We start from the raw sequence: 16,620 nt of genomic DNA, 5'->3' as shown, positions 1-16,620 counted from the left end.
AGTACTGAGTTCTGGGTTCCCAAGTTCAGTGACAAGAAACACGTGGTTTCTCACTAAACATAAACATTCCATCTTGAGCTGAACCTTTTCCAGCTGAGGAATTTTAATCCATGCAGATCTTGTTGCTTGTGTCATGGAACAGGCAGTGCTACAGAAACCCCCGAAAAGGGACACAACCACCAAAGACCTGCTAAGGCCCTCTACAATGTCAGCCTCGTATAACACATCCATTTCTAGAGATTAGATTGCCTCATAGAGAAAGGCAAGTCATCAATAAGCCTCCGGTCACAGACCACTCCTTAGACACAAGGCCAATGGGCCAAAGCATCACAGTGACTTAGCAGCTTACATTTCAGCCACCAACACTTAAGAAACCCCAGCCTTGCATTTACTGAAGCCATGTAACTGACCCAGTGTCAGAGACTGATCCAGAATGCTGTCATCAGCACAGAAAGAAATGATCAATCGAAAAAGAGAGAGAGAGAAATAAAGGAGATGTAATCGAGTTTGTTCGTTGTTGTTTGTTTATTATCTCCCAATTAATCTGGCCACCCATAATTTGGCTCCTTTTCATAGGAACCAGTCTTTGATTTCTCTCTAAATAACACTCCACCCTCTGGCCTGGTTTTTCTTATTTATTTATTTTTTCTATTCTGGCTGATATTGAAGGACAGAGAAAGAGAGAAATTTGCTACGAACAGCACATGATGAGGAGCAAGAGGCCCTTGGGAGTCAGAGGTGGATTCACATTCTGGGCCTGCCACTTCCTAGCTGAGTGATCATGGTTCAGTTACTTATTTCTTCTTTGTCTTGGGCTCTTTCTCTGCAACGTGGAGGAAGACTACAGTAGTAGAAAGAATACCTGATACAGCAAATTTCACTGTCCAGTTGTGTCATCTGAGACAATAGTGCTGAAGTACTCAGAATAGTGTACGGCACACGTGTTGGGGCACACACCCCTATCTGTCAGACTCCCTGTTGAGTGGGAAGCAATGGCTGCCCATCAGGCCCAGGCCGCCCTCACAGCATTCTCAAATTTTGAAGATGCTCTAAGATCCAAAGGTTTTCAAGTAGACATTTCTTAGGACTCACTTTAATAAGTAAGAATAATTTTTCATGAGCACATGGGCAAACTGGTGCTTTAAGAAATGAATAGGAGGTGGAAATGCTAATGACTGTGACTTCATCAGTACACTCTGTACACATCTTGAAATACCACAGTGCACCCTATAAAGATGGACAATTATCACGTTAATCCAAAAAGTGTATAAAATCCTTGCTTTATAACTTTGTAACTAAAAACTAGAAATTATAAACAAACTATAAACATATTCTTGAGATGTCATACAGTATTCATTTGGATGGTAATTCCCTCATTTTCACAATAGAGGGAAAATTCTTATCTTAATTATCAAAATTTCCTAATAATTAGAATCCAGAACTAGAGGTTTCCACAAGCAGATGTCAATTCCTTTCTTTTCTCAGGCAAGCCCACTTTGTAGTCACACTGCAATAAATGCCTACTCCTTCACCTTGGGGGTTCCTAGGGTGTATTCTTAATCCTCTTGTCTCCCACATACTTGTGCTGGAGGAAAGGTTTTTCAGCAGTCTGTTTTTAACTCCAGGCACTGAGCATCAAGCACCCAGTACCTTCAATATGTCCATTCAAGTCTGTCCGCATAGGCTGCTCTTTCTTCAAACAACGACCTTCCCTCATCCTATTCTAACAGACACTTCTTGAGATCCCACTTAAATGTCAGCTCCCTGGTGAGATCTTCCCAATTCAGCCCTGCATGGTGACACACACTTCACATGACACTATGACATATTTAAGCTATCTGTTTACATGTCTGCCTCCCTCACTAGGATCACAGCTTTTGGAACAATGTTTTTTGTTTTTTAAAGATATCACTATACTCTATGACTTTTTCCAGTAAATCATTCTGATAGTTTGGTTCTTGGACTTCTTATTGGTAAGTAAGACTGTGAAATGTGTTTGTATCAGCTGAGAAATTTTGCTTTGGGAAATTCTTTTGTTTTAAAGATATGTTTATTTGAAAGGCAAAGTTATAGAGACAGAGAAGAGAGAACAAGAGAAAAAGAGGGAGGAAGACACATACGCACATGCACAGAGAAAGAGAGAGAGATCTTTGTTGGTTTATACCCAAATGGCCATAAAATCCAAGGTCTCCTATGTGGGTGGCTGGGGCCTACAGACTTTGACCATCTTCTGTTGCTTTCTCAGGTGGATTATCAGGGAGCTAGATGAGAAGTGGAGCAGCCAGGACATGAACAGGTGCCCATATGGGATATTGGTGTTGCAGACAACAGCTTATCCCTCTGTGCCACACCACCGGCCCTGGGAACTTGCTTTAATGTACCTAAGAATCATACAGGGATTTCCTTAAAATACAGAATCTTATTTAGTGAGTCCAGAGAGGACCCTGAGAGGCTACATTTCTCACAGCTCCTGGGCCATGTACCCTGTAGACCCTATCTAAACACCATACTTTTAAGAACATCTCTAAAATCTCAATAACTTGACACTTCATCATCAACTTCCTCTTTTGACACAGTTGTCAGCAATTCTACAAGGAAGATGACAAAGAGATGTCAGGGCTGCTGAAATCATGGAGGATGGGTGGACATAGGATGTTGGGGGAATGGCAGATGAGTGTGACTGGGCAGAGACAAAGAGGCAAAGGAAACAGGACGAGCTTACTGAAGACAGAGGAGGTAGCAAAGAGAGAAATAAAACAGAGTTTAAAAGACAAAGACAGAGAAGACCACAGAAAGGAAAAGAGGAAAGAAACAGGAGAAAGGGGATAGCCATTGCACATCAGCAAGGCGAGCTGACTTCATTCCTCAGGATGGAACTGAGCCTGCATTATCTAACTTTCCAGTTTAGGGGACTGATTTCTAGACCAAACTCTCCTAAGCGTGCATATTTCATCCATTCATGCCACTGAAGAAGTTCAGAGCTCCATACTTCACTCTTAAAGCTCTTTCTGAGCAATTAGGAATAAGCTATGAGGATAACATTAATAGCAAAAGAGGGCCTATATCATAATTGTGAATTATAGAATGCTTTATATCAGCTAAGAACTATCTATGATAACATAGTCTATCACCCTAAGAACTCAAACTGATTACCCATGAGAATAACCCAAAGTTACCTGATACAGTTCTATGCGTTGTTCAGCCACTCTGGCTTTTGGGTTCTGCAAACGAAAGACTCTGAACTCTGCTTTCACCAGATTGGAAGCATTCTTCTCCATTGTTGAAACATCAAATCGGACAATTCTGAAGTAGGGTCTGTAGAAGGTGGGTGGGATGGCATCTGTGAAAAGTTAGGGCAGTCAGTGAAAATGATAAAATTTATTGTACTCATAAAAAAAAAAAAAGACCATAGCATGACAGAAACCATAAGGGAAATATCTACGGAATGATTTCACTTCCAACAGCCAATTTAATATCATTTACAATTTAACCAGAAAAAAAAATAAACACATGCATTTGGTTACAGGAGCAGCAGATTAGTAGAGATTAACAAACCACTTGCAACTCTATTTGAGGGCATGCAGTTAACCCTGTCCTTTGAGGGTTGACAGAGTAGTGGAAAATCCTCGATGGTTATAAATTGGAACAAGTTCATGACAGTTGATGCCTGGAGAGAACTGTCAGCCTTGCATACACTTTAATCAAATGTGCCAAGAAAATAGCTCCTAATGGCAAGCAGTTTGCCCATGTATTTTTTTCCTTAAAAGTTTAGTGTCCAAATAGTCTACTTTTATCCAGGATCATAAATTGTATCTTTTCTTGGCTTCAATATTTTGGTTTTTCACACACATATGGCCAAATATATTCTCTAGTTAAGTTATAGTGAGGAAATCTGAATAGACAAAACTATACCCACAAACTGGCTATACCAGATTCAGTCTTAAAATTCAGCATAATGTCTACTGATGGGAGGTAATCCTAGCTAAGGGAGAAAAATTCTGAATCACGTAAAGGCACAGTTGTAGATAGTACACAACAATTTCAAGCTGATGATTCCTTAGGGTTTTGCTGTTACTTTTTTGGTAATATGTCATTGCCTTTGACTATGCAACCAATGCTACACTAAGTCCAAAGGAGGTCCTATTCTACCCCCATGCTTTCATATCCAACACACATTCATCTCCACAGGGCAGATCCAGTATCTTCCAAAACCTCTTGCCAACTTATTTTCCCCATTCTAACTCCATCCAACTCTGGTGACTTCACTTTTTTCTATCCTATAGCTTCCTAACAACACAATTGGTCCCAGTTGTTTATGTTCCTTTACAAATAATTTTATTCTATCTGCATTATGTTTGTTTGTTTTGTTTTCTGCTGTGAAATTTTAAGAATCTTGAGGGCAGGTGCTGTAACCGCCAAGTCTTTTCTCTTTCCCACATATCCAGGACAGGACTCTAAATGCATGGATTCACCTGATAACAGCTGTTTACATAGCTGGTCACCAATGGGAGTTTTTTTTTTTTTTTTACAATGATTTATTTATTTTAAAGTCAGAGTTACAGGGTTGGAGGGTGGAGAGAGACACAGAGGGGGAGAGAGAGAGAGATTTTCCATCCCCCGGATCACTCCCCAAATGGCTGCAATGGCTGGGGCTGGGCAGATGTGGAGCTAGGAGCCAGGAGCTTCCTCCAGGTCTCCGTGGTGGGTGCGGGAACACAAGGATTTGGGCCATCCTCCGATGCCCTCCCAGGCACAATAGCAGGGAGCTGGATCAGAAGCAGAGCAGACAGAACTCGACCTGGTGCCCATATGGGATGCCAGCACTGTGGGACAGCAGCTTAACCTGCTGTGTCACAGTACTGGCACCTGACCAATGTGGGTCTTTAAAGACTCAGGCAGCTGGTTATAGACAACACCCGCTTATTAAATAAACAAGCCATCTTGCTGATCTTAAAATAGAAATAAACACCTTTTGTGATTTCTTGGGAAATCATTTGATTATACTAAAAAAAAAAGCATTGTGAGGAAGACATCAGCATTTCATTGTATCAAGAGTCTGCATTTTTTCCCCTCACAGAGGCTGTCCCCTGTGCCTTTCCTCAGGCACTTGTGACTCTCAGAGGCCAAGTCCATGGACAAGTAGTGCTCTGTGAGACACTGGTTTATAAAATGACAGCATGAATCAAAGCTTTGTACTTGTGAACCAGAAGTTTTAGAAACAAACAAACAAACAAACAAAACCCCAAAGAATCCAAAGTATCCATGTTTCAGAGAAAAGCAAGTAAGTATTCAGGCAGGCACGGTGATGACCCACTGTGTCACCAATGTCAAAAAGCTGGTGGGCAGTTTTCAGGTTGGCAAACATTGCTAAAAGTAGAGAGATTTTCGGAGCCCCCTAGCACAGCCATTTGGAAAGGCAGCAGCTAAAAGAGACAGATCTTTCTCCTTGGTGAAATATGCCCACCCCAGTGACTGGAAAGGCTGATCCTATCCAAACCAGCTCAGCTGAAAACAGGCAGCATGCCCAGGCAGAGGGGGCTGGGCAGGGCTGAGACCAAACGCTCTGGCTTTGCACACCCTGTTGGCCAGAACCTTCCACAGGTTGAGTGGCCGCATTTCTCTATGTGTAGCTTCCCTATTGGACAGCAGAAACTTCAAACATCCTTTGAAAAAGCATCCTGAAAAAGCAAGGCTAATTTAGTGTTTCCTGTTATTAGCAACAGTAAACATCTCTATCTTGTTCCCCTTTCTCTTCTGGGGGAACTCCACAGGTCTGTCCACTTCCACAAACACCCATCTTTCACACCCACCCCCTCAATCTTATCCTTCCATCAAGTTTGTAAATAAGTGCTCTTGAGATTTATTTTTATTCTCTTTCGTGTTTATTAAACTTTGAACATTTTTTTTCTTTTCCCTTTCTGGTTTTTTGCCCATAACACACTCTTCCTTTTTATGGCTGGCTCAGACCATGAGGTCAATTTTGTTTCTACTTCTTCTAAGCAAATCATCCAATGATCCTGCCTTAGGCTTTTGAGCTCTGAAGGGGCGTTTGCAAATATTTACAGGAGGAGCTTGATGGTTAAGTACAGTTGTTCTGCCCTGCTCCCTATACATTGGCAAAGAGCCTCCCTCCCCTGTGGCTCTCATAACCATTTAGACTATATTTCAACCGCCTGATGAGACAAATCTGCATTGGGGTTCTTGCTATATGAGCAGAAGCAGTTTATGCACAAGGTGCAAAGACTGCTGAGTAGCCCCCCCTCCCTCCATAACCACTCTGCTTTGGCCTTGGAACTACAGAGAAGAGGACAGGCCAGCTTACACACACTCCTGCTGCAGCACACGGAGCATGATAAAAACTGCTGACCAAAGAAGTGACTACCACTTCCAAAGGTTGGTCTCAGCTGTCCCCTGCTGTCATTTGCTATGGGCCACAAGCCCCCTGCCTGGCTAAGGAACTTGAGCAACTTGCCAAATGTCTCTTTATTTGGAAAAAAAACCTGTAAATTGCTTTGGCCAAGTCTTTGACCTTGCCCTCGCTTCATAAATGCTTTTGGATGCGTGGTGCAAGGGGACCAGAAGAGGCCCATACAGCCAGCCAGGACACGGCAGGCTCACTCCCTCAGCTTAGGGTGCCAGAGCTGCAGGATAGGTGTTTAATGGCTTGTGCAGCCCTGATCCACCCACTTAGTCTTGGAGGGATGGAGCTTTTTCCTCTGCTCACTCCAAGAACTCATTTCCCCCTTTGGAATGGGAGTTTTCTCTAAAGTCCTCTGTTATTCCCATCCCAGCTCCTCATCCACAGCCAGGTGGTCAGGTACTTGTGACCTTTGCCAATTTACCCACACTCACATCCTGGCCCACTTCTTCCTCTCAATTTCTGACCCACTTTTTCAGCTCAATCAAATGGATTTTCCTTCACTTTTTTGGATTTCACAGCAGCGGGCTCACTCTGGTCCTCCTCCCATGCCTTCCCGTGTGCCTTCCGCTCAAGGAAAATTTTGCACATAGAAGATTCCAGTATGTCATCCAGTGAGTGGTGTCCCCCTCACCTTGACCCTGGCCACACATCCCTGCTAAATCAAATTTTGGAAAATAGAGAGAGGAAAAAATGAGGAAATCTAACTTGTCATTCATTTCCAAAGAAGCAGAGCACAGAGAAAATATGAGACTCAATCAGCTCTTACTTTATATAAACACTATGTGTTGCCTTGCATCTGCCACAAATAATGTATTCATTGACTGCATTTTACCTTATTCCTAGGTAAGCACCTTGAGCTCAGGAATCACAGTGCTTTGGTCCTCTGCAGCCCACGGCTGGATTCACAAATGTGTAGCCCTCCTAAGTGTGCAGAATCTCCCTGGCCAGAAAGGCTTTGTACTTTAGTTCTATGCTCTGTTGTCCTGAAATTTTCAATAATGGTACCTTTCCATTTACATTTTATAAGGGAGCATTTGCAGGGCCTGGGAACCTCAGCTCCTGTGTTATCCTGCCTCTTGTTACCCTTATCTCCCCAGAAATCTCTACCTCTTGGCCATCCCTTTCTGGTGTCCCCAGCCTTACCCAACCTTTCCTGACCCATTCAGTCATCATTGTCATCCTCCATTCTGAGAGAGCTGGGGTCAGGCACACAACTCATGCCACTTCAGGCCAGGGCTTGGTGGCAGCTCTTCCCACCCTAAGCTGGCAGTGCTCCAGGGAGTGCGTCCAGTGGGCGACTCACTAGCAGCATGACTTTCTCCCACTTTCAATCCAGGTACTAGGAACATCCTAGTGCAGGTCTGTGGATTAGAGCAGTGGTCCCATGGGAGAGGAAATGTCTGGCTCAAAGTGGCATCAACTGGGGGCTGGTGGCAGAGGGAACCTGGCAGCTGGTGGCTTGCCCACACAAAGCAGCAGGGCAGGGCCCTGGGTTCCTGTGAGAAACTCCCACACCGGAAACATCCGTGTGCACACAGAGCACAGTCTAAATAGGACTTTAAAACACCATGAGATAGTGAGTGAGAAAGAGAGAGAGAAGAGAGGAAAACAGAATACATGTTCATGGAACAAAGGATGAAGTTTTTATTTTAGAATATTCAAAGTGCATATTTCTTGTTTTTTTGCATGAGGTTCCCCGTTTTCACTCTGAAAGGGAGATCCTGCAAATATTGGAGTTTTCTCGGCCATAGCCCCATAGTTACAGAATCTTCATGCAGCAAAGGACCTTTAGGCTATCAGAATTCTAATCCCAAAGCAATCCGTTCTTTGCTGTGTAGCAACAGGAACATTATCAAGCTTGTATGAGTCCATTTCTTCATCTACATAATGAGGTAAAAAGCTTCCCACCTCATACATCCTGACTTGCGCTGTTGAGAATACACAAGCAAGCAGTCGGAGTTCCCGGTCTAGCGCACATTTCTACTCAGGTCCCTCCCCGCCCCCTTCCCATCCTGCAGCAAAGCTGCCAAGTGGTCACTGGGCTTTCTGTGAATGCCCCAGGGGAGCGTGAGCTCTTACTGCCTGACAGACTCAATTAGAAGAGAGGAGAATGAAGAGAGGCAGCTGAGTGTCCTGGGGCAGTTTATGCACTCATTCGAAACCCTAATTCCTCTCTTCTGCAGACTGAGGAGTTGGAGTCATGATGCGTTCCCATAGACTCCCCACCCCCATCCTTCGTATTTCTTATTTTGATGTTAACCTTGATCATCAGAAACGGCAATAAGTCTAGCATCACCAAACATCTCTGCATCAAGCAATTCCAACTCCTTTGATGATGCTCATTTTAGAATTTGTTTTTTAAAAGTTAGTGATAACAAATTTGGAGAACAGGGCTCATAACATCACTTACATGTGATGATCTCTGACAAGAGTATAGATTTAGGATCCATGAGAAACACCCCCAAAATGTGCAGAGCTCAGCCCTGGGGAGAAGAGGGTGAGGTGCTACAATCAATCATCCATCTATTGTTCATTCCCCAGTAGACTGCTTATACCTATAAATTAGCAGAGAGAAAGTGTGTCATGTGTTGAAATGCTTGGGTCAAGGATCTAGGGGATAGTTGCTGTAGTTACTAAAGCCATGGTTCTCAAAGTGAGGTTCCAGATCCACAGGATTAGCCTCACCTAGGAACTTGTGCTAAATGCACCTCATCCAGGGCAGTCCAATGGATGATCCCAATAAAGTTCGAGAAGCACCATGCTGAACACCTCTTGCTGGCTCTGAAGCGGTGACACTAGTGCCAGTAGCAAATAGATTAGTAGAGTCCAGGGAATAAGAAGAAAGAGACAGCAGCTTTCCTAGGAGTTAGCATTGACTGGAACCCCCAAGAGAAACCCAGCACTGGTCTAAGGATCCATGGGGAGTGTCTAAGATAAGCCAAAGAGGTGCAGTTCAAAGTGAAATGCAGAAAGTGTATGTATGAAAGTGGCAGGAGGCTCTGTTTGTCCTCCAACTTGTGGTCCTTATTTTTTTTTAAGATTTATTTCATTTATTTGAAAGTCAGAGTTACACAGAGAGAAAAGGAGAGGCAGAGAGAGAGAGAGAGAAATGTCTTCCATCTGCCAGTTCACTTCCCAGTTGGCCACAACGACCAGAGTTGTGCCGATCTGAAGCCAGGAGCCAGGAGCTTCTTCTGGGTCTCCTGCAAGGGTGCACGGGCCCAAAGAGTTGGGCCATCTTCCACTGCTATCCCAGACCATAGCAGAGAGCTGGATTGGAAGAGGAACAGCTGGAACTCGAACCAGTGCATATATGGGATGCTGGCACTATAAGCGGCGGCTTTACCCGCTAAGCCACAGTGCCGGCCCTGGACTTTATTTTTTTACCCCCTGAACCTTCAAAACATCAGAGTAAATAGCAATGTTTTTCAAGGAATGGGATGGCAGTGTGCATTTTAGCAAGCTGTTTGGGTCATTCTTCTGTATCCTAAAAGTTTGAGACACATTGAAATGAAGGACAGAGAAAAACACAAACACAAAGAAGCATCTAAATTTTTGGTCAGGTGTTATATGCAGTAAACACCAGCCAGTCAACCAACCAACCAACCAGTGAGACAGAAAAGAGCTGCTGCTCCTAAAAGGGAAAGGCTGAATTCCTCCCTGATTCACACAGTTCTCTGCCTTTCTCATTTCAATCAACTGGGGAACTTATGAAAAACCAGTACTACTGCCTGGGTTGGGGTTCCTAAGAATCTAGTTAATTGAATTGGAGTGGACTTTTCTAAGTTTCTCTGATGATTCTAATGCATGGCCAAGGTTGAGAGCCTCTTGCAAGAAGGAGCTGATAATACTTAGCCTTGAGAAGCAATGGCTTAGTGCACCAAATCTCTCAAGGGCCTCAAAATACTTCAGAGACTTGCATATAGAAAGTCTTACATTGTGTGGACTCATGGAACCATATTTTAGCTTACTATATAAGAATTTCAAATAATTTAGAAGAATGGAAAGTAAAAAAACCTCATAGTCTTTCAGGTTATGAGTTCCCACCCCATTGGAAGAATTCACTTAGTCACAAGATGCACCCTGTCCCCACAGATACAGTGAGGTTTCTAAATTCGGTGACAGTTGGACTAGATGGCCTCCTATCCCACTTCTGGCTCGCCATTACATCAACTTCCTTTTGATGCTATCTAAAGATAGAGCCTCAAAAAACTTATTTTTGTCCTCTAAATCCCTCTACATTAGGTAACTGTCTACCCACCACCTGCACTTTATTAATATACTTGTTACTCACCCCAATCTTGGTGAATACCAGGTATATATTTTTATACTCAAGTTTGAGAACTTCTGGTCTAGACTATGATGGTAAATTACTATGAACTTCACCAGGATACCATTCAGTGTCATGGATAAACAGATAAAGAAAGTCTGATCATAACACCATCCCCACCATGGAAAGAAGGCCTGATGTCATTGCAGACTCAGAATTCTACGTCATGGATCCCTTCTAATTTTACAATAGATTTCCATACATCAGCTTTGCAAAGAAGGAGCTTTTGATTCCCATTTCACACATAAAAATATTAAGAGCAAGAAAAATGAAGTAACTTCTGGCTAAGGTCAAGGTGAGACTGGCCATTCTATACTTCTTTACTCAGCCAGAAGCATCAACATATACATTGGCACAAGCTGGCAAAAGAGGACAAAAGAATCAGCTCCTGAACTAGAGATCAGCTTGACCTTGCAACACAGCTTGAGAAACTTTAGCCCAGTATTTTCACTGATGGCCCTGAACAGAATGGCTCTGCTCTGAAGACCTGGGGACTCACACTGAATCAAAGTATTTGCTAATATACCAGTATCACCCAGGTTCCTTCAGACTGCCAAACATTTGAGCCCAGTGGCCCTATGCTCAGTGACTACCTACTCCACAGACTCTTATCCCCAAGCCCCACAATGAATGTAACTCCCAATTTCCTTTTCTAGAAACAAATGTATTTCTCCTGCAGTTCAGCCATGATCCGTGTGGACTTTTGACAAGCTTAATGAGTGTAGTGGCCTCTTGTTCCTGACATGCCCAGCTTTGAGGGAAGTAGTTTAGGGTTCATTAGACATCCCCTAGAGTGTGGCAAGACAAGCAACCCACCAAATGGGTGGAGGGCAATAAACTAGCTACTATTTGTATGTGCACAGAACAGCCAACAAGAAATCGAGACAATTGTGTTTGGGGGTTTTCTGAATTTGTCTTGGCACACAGGATATGGATTTTATTACACTCCCACATCCTAAACACTGCTGACATTCAAGTCACAGCAATTTAACACAAAATGACTGAGAAATAAGCAGCGCATCAGCAGTGGTTTCTGATTGTGTCTCTGGCCGTCCCACCTATTAAATGTAACATAGCACTGGAGCATCTGCAATTTAAAGTGGGCGTCTCTGAGATGGGGATGGTGTCAAACTTGACACGTTGTTGGCAGTGGAGAGTCTAATTGTGTCAGCATCAGCTTATGTGACTTGGCCTTCATAGCACTGCTATTTGAGAGCATGTGTTACTGTCAGCAGGAGTGTTCGGGCCCCTTCTTACACGCTGCATGAAAAGTAGAATAACAGTGGTGCTGGCCCACATTGTTTGGTTTTCTCGAACTGTGACAGACATAGAATTTGTAGTTTCCACTATCCCCATAAAACCCCACCTACATGGAAACATCTATTTTGCTTCAGGTCCTCTACATGTCTCATCAAGCTCAATTCTATGTAGCACTTGTGTTGGAAGTACTAAATTTGAGCAGTAAAAGCTTAGGGTGCTGGACCAGCTGACCAACTGGTGTTGGCCAATGAGACAACGAGTGGAAAGAGCACAGATGGACCCACTTTTGTGGGTGAATGGACAAGCAATATGACTGCCCCTTTTCAATGGCCTCACAGTGGCAAGCTGAGCTCACAGTTGGAAAAGGCCATCAAGGCAGCTCTTCTCTGTTGTAGTCTCATTTGGTTAAAAAAAATTATTTTTTAAGATTTTTTTTATTTGCTTGAACTTCAGTATTACAGAGAGACAGGGAGAGGCAGGGAGACAATGAGAGAGAGAGAGAGAGAGAGAGAGAGAGAGAGAGAGAAGATCCTCTATCTGCTGATTCACTCCCCAGATGGCCACAACAGGGGAGGTTACAGAGAGAAGGCAGGAGATTCATCTGGATGTCCCATGTGGGTGGCAAGGACCCTAGTACTTGGGCCATTTTCCACCACTTTCCCCAAGCCATTAACAGGGAGCTGAACTGTAAGTGGAGCAGCGAGGACATGAACCAGTGCCCTTATGGGATGCCAGTGTCACAGGCCACAGGCGGCAGCTTTATTCACCATACCACAATGCCTGCCCCAGTAGTGTTTTTTTTTTCCTCTCTCTCTCTCTCTTTTTGATATGCAAAGTTAGACAGTAAGACAGAGAGAGACAGGGAGAAAGGTCTTCCTTTTTCCATTGGTTCACCCCCCAAGTAGCTGCTACGGCCAGCGCACTGCGCTGATCCAAAGCCAAGAGCCAGGTGCTTCCTCCTGGTCTCCCATGGGGTACAGGGCCCAAACACTTGGGCCATCCTCCACTGCACTCCCTGGCCACAGCAGAGAGCTGGACTGGAAGAGGGGCAACCAGGACAGAATCCGGCGCCCCGACTGGGACTAGAACCCAGTGTGCCGGCGCCGCAGACGGAGGATTAGCCTAGTGAGCCACGGCGCCGGCCAACCCAGTAGTCTTTTTTAAAGCACAAAAAGCTTTCTGGCTTTTTTTCTTTTTCTCTTTCTCCCTTCTTGACATTTTTACTTTGCTTCATTTTATTTCTTCCCTCTTTTTCTTATTTCCTTTCAAGTCTATGCCTTTGCCCTCTATGATATCCAGAGAGTAATACAGCCATGTTTTTGGTCCACTAACAGTACTTAAAATCTCTAAGTGCCAACAACCCCGGGGCACAGGTATCTATCCAGTATTCCAGAATTCAGCAATGGCTCCAAACAAGGTCCACAGAAAAAAAAAAAAAAACAACACTGTACGTGTCAATCTCTTTAATGAATTAAGCTTGGAAATTTAGGATACCATCCTTACCCTCTTAATAAGAAGCACATTTCTTTTCACAGACTGAGAAGCTAAGAAGAGAAATCTTTCCAGGATTACAGCAAACATGGCTAGTTAACAATTAAAATGCACAGTCCTGGACATTCCTTCTAACCTTTTCATCCCTGTGAAGAAATTGTTCTTATCCCAGAATATAGAAACTCCACTCCTCTTCCCAGAAATGGATGCACTTTCTCTGCAGTCAGCAATGATTGGTGTGGACTTTTGACATGCACAATGTGTATAGTGCCTCATCATTAGCCTGAAAATCTGTCTTTAATCTTTCCAAAATTACAGCAATGATGCATATAATGGCCAATGCGTGTCTTGTGGTGTGAGCTTTTCTTTGTGTGTTTTGCAAGCTGCTTGCTTGTGGACTAAATTCTGTAAGGCAATCATCTAATTGCTTTGAGGCCCCGTGCTGATTTGTTGCTCTGCCCTCAAGCTTAAGCTAATAAGTGGCAGGGCACACCCTGCTGGGATTGCAGGCTGTTTACCAACTTAACCAAGTGGCATGGGCTGCTATTACTAACGTATTAAATTCATAACTTGGGAGTGAATATGAAGCCTAATAGATGGCCAGGATCATCCAGTTTGAGAGCAGAAAAGCAAACACAGCCAGCATTCAGTCTCTCTGCAACTCTTCATTGCAGTAGACATGAGAGCACACAAAGTGATTGCCTGGCACCTATTTTGTGCTCTCTAAATGTGATTTTTTTTTTTTTTTTTGACAGGCAGAGTGGACAGTGAGAGAGAGACAGAGAGAAAGGTCTTCCTTTGCCGTTGGTTCACCCTCCAATGGCCGCCGCGCTGATCCAATGGCAGGAGCCAGGTGCTTCTCCTGGTCTCCCATGGGGTGCAGGGCCCAAGCACTTGGGCCATCCTCCACTGCACTCCCTGGCCACAGCAGAGAGCTGGTCTGGAAGAGGGGCAACTGGGACAAAATACGGCGCCCCGACCGGGACTAGAACCCAGTGTGCCAGAGCCGCAAGGCGGAGGATTAGCCTAGTGAGCCGCGGCACCAGCCTCTCAATGTGATTTGTATCAATCTCTAATTACCGTAATTTTTTTCTACAAAAAAGCCAGTCTCTGCAAGAACCTGCACAGAGATCTCAGAACCCAGATGAAAGGGCCACTCCAGCTTCTGGCAGCTCTATCTGCAAAAGAGTTCTATCCCGTCTTGGCCTGAGAGCCTCCTACCTACAAGAGCTACCCAATGAATGGTCTAGCCAGGCTACACAAAATAGCCTACGATTCTCCTTGACCCACGCTAGAAATTTTGAAGCCAGTTCCATGTCTTCTCTGCTCCATCTTGTTTCTTGTCTTAGCAAGCACCCCTGATTTCCTTTGAGCATTTTTCATGAAACCTATTCACCTTTTCTGGTTATTCTCATGTTAAAATCAGACTCTTAAAGCTGAATACAATTTTCCAGGCAGAAAAGAATACAACTATCACCTTCCTTCTTGCTGAACTTACACTTTCATTAATGCATCCGCACAGTGAATTGTCTCTGTTTTTGAACTTTTCACTCATGTCATATTTCCTATGCATCAGTTACAAGTCTTTGGGCTTCTCCATACAAAGTATTTCGCAGATGTTATCCCCTTATACTTACAATGTGAGGCCTTCTGGCACAAAATATTTACAATATACTTCTGTTCCACGTGTAATTATTTGATCTGATTCTTCATTCCAAATATACTGAGTAGGAGGGTAAATCAGTGTGTTCACTTGTTAAAATGATATTGCATGAGCCAGAGCTTTAAAATCAGAAGGATCTTTAGTGTCCATTTCATTCAATCCCCTAAATTCGCAGGTGGGGAAAAAATTTTCTAAGATTTTTTTAAGGTGGATACAGACCTGAATCCACACTAGAACTTCTTTTTGGGATGCTTTCATGGCACCAGGACAGCCCACTGTGCTGCTCAACTCTGAGGGGACAGCCAAGGCTATGGGAAAAGGCTCCTGGGACTAGGCTGTCACACACAACCATCTTGATGATTTCCAATGATATATCTTCTTCAAGATATATCAGCCAGACAGCTCTGTCCTACTGTGAATTATTAAGGAAAATGACCATCAAGCAGGACTGAGGAAGGTAAGGAAAATGGCCAGTGGATCAGAACTGAGGAAGATACCATAATCAACTTTTCTCCAGAATGCCCATCCTCTATTTAGCAACATTCTAAGGGATTAGTTTCCAAATATGTTTCTTTGAAAAGCTGCCTAGAAAGTGTGAATTTTTCTTTATGCCAAGTGGTAGCCTTCTGTTTAGAATATAAAGATAGTAGGGAACAAGAATCGCTTGGAAGAAATGTTTAGTAACCAGCTACCCACACTAGCATTCCAGGACATGGCCATTTAGCACCTTGCAAAAAATATTAGAGTTTCAAACGATGGTGCTTTCTTACGGTTGGTAGATGTAGTCATTAAGGGTGTGCACTCTTCCCTCATCCTGTTTGTACTGGCACACAGCTATGGGCAATTAAGATATGGGAACATACAGGAATTATAGGAATCCAGATGAACTGTGGCATGAACGAGTTCTGGAATGGAGCCAGGGGTGTTACGCTTGTTTTACGGAATCAGGTTCATTTGGGTGCTAAGCAGCTTTCTGTTCTTAAGGTTGGGCCACTATGTGTGAGAGGAGGAAAAACAGTCTTTGAGTTAACAATTTTCACTGCAGAGCTAGACCATGGCTAAGTACTTGAAAATGTTTAAGTATGTGCTATTTTTATTTAATTGAAACTAGTTGAGAGGAAGCCCTACAGTTTAGCTCCAGTCTCATTATTTTTTGTATATACAGGCTATACAATGTTCAAATTTTATTTTTCAAAAAGATTTATTTGAAAGGCACAGAAACAGAAGGATAGACAGAGAGAGTAAGAGATCTTCCATTTGCTGGTTCACTCTCTAAACGGTCTCAATGGCCTGGGGCTGAGCCAGGCTGAAGCCAGAGGCCTGGAAACCCACCTGGATTTCTCATGCGTGGCAAGGGCCCAAACACTTGGGTCATTGTCCACTGCTTTGCCAGGTGCATTAGCAAGGAATTGGATGGGAATTAGAACAGCTGGGTCTCGAACCCACACTCTGATA

At 43.6% G+C, this 16,620-nt stretch overlaps 1 protein-coding gene across 4 annotated transcripts in view; it reads right to left on the bottom strand.

The window, feature by feature from the left end:
- The window catches only part of TGFB2 (transforming growth factor beta 2), a 93,582-nt gene that overhangs the window by 37,450 nt on the left and 39,512 nt on the right, over positions 1-16,620 (bottom strand). For all 4 annotated transcript variants that reach the window (XR_011381219.1, XR_011381218.1, XM_008268050.4 and 1 more), the window contains 1 exon segment: positions 3,177-3,340. Coding sequence is in view for 2 of the 4 variants with exons in the window: in XM_008268050.4 (XP_008266272.1) it covers positions 3,177-3,340 (164 nt within the window). In the remaining 2 variants the exon portion in view is untranslated.

The sequence above is a fragment of the Oryctolagus cuniculus genome, chromosome 13 (genome assembly GCF_964237555.1).
Source record: "Oryctolagus cuniculus chromosome 13, mOryCun1.1, whole genome shotgun sequence".
NCBI classification, from domain to species: domain Eukaryota; kingdom Metazoa; phylum Chordata; class Mammalia; order Lagomorpha; family Leporidae; genus Oryctolagus; species Oryctolagus cuniculus.
The sequence above is the reverse complement of the archived record's forward strand: the minus strand, read 5'-3'. Positions and strand labels throughout refer to the sequence as shown.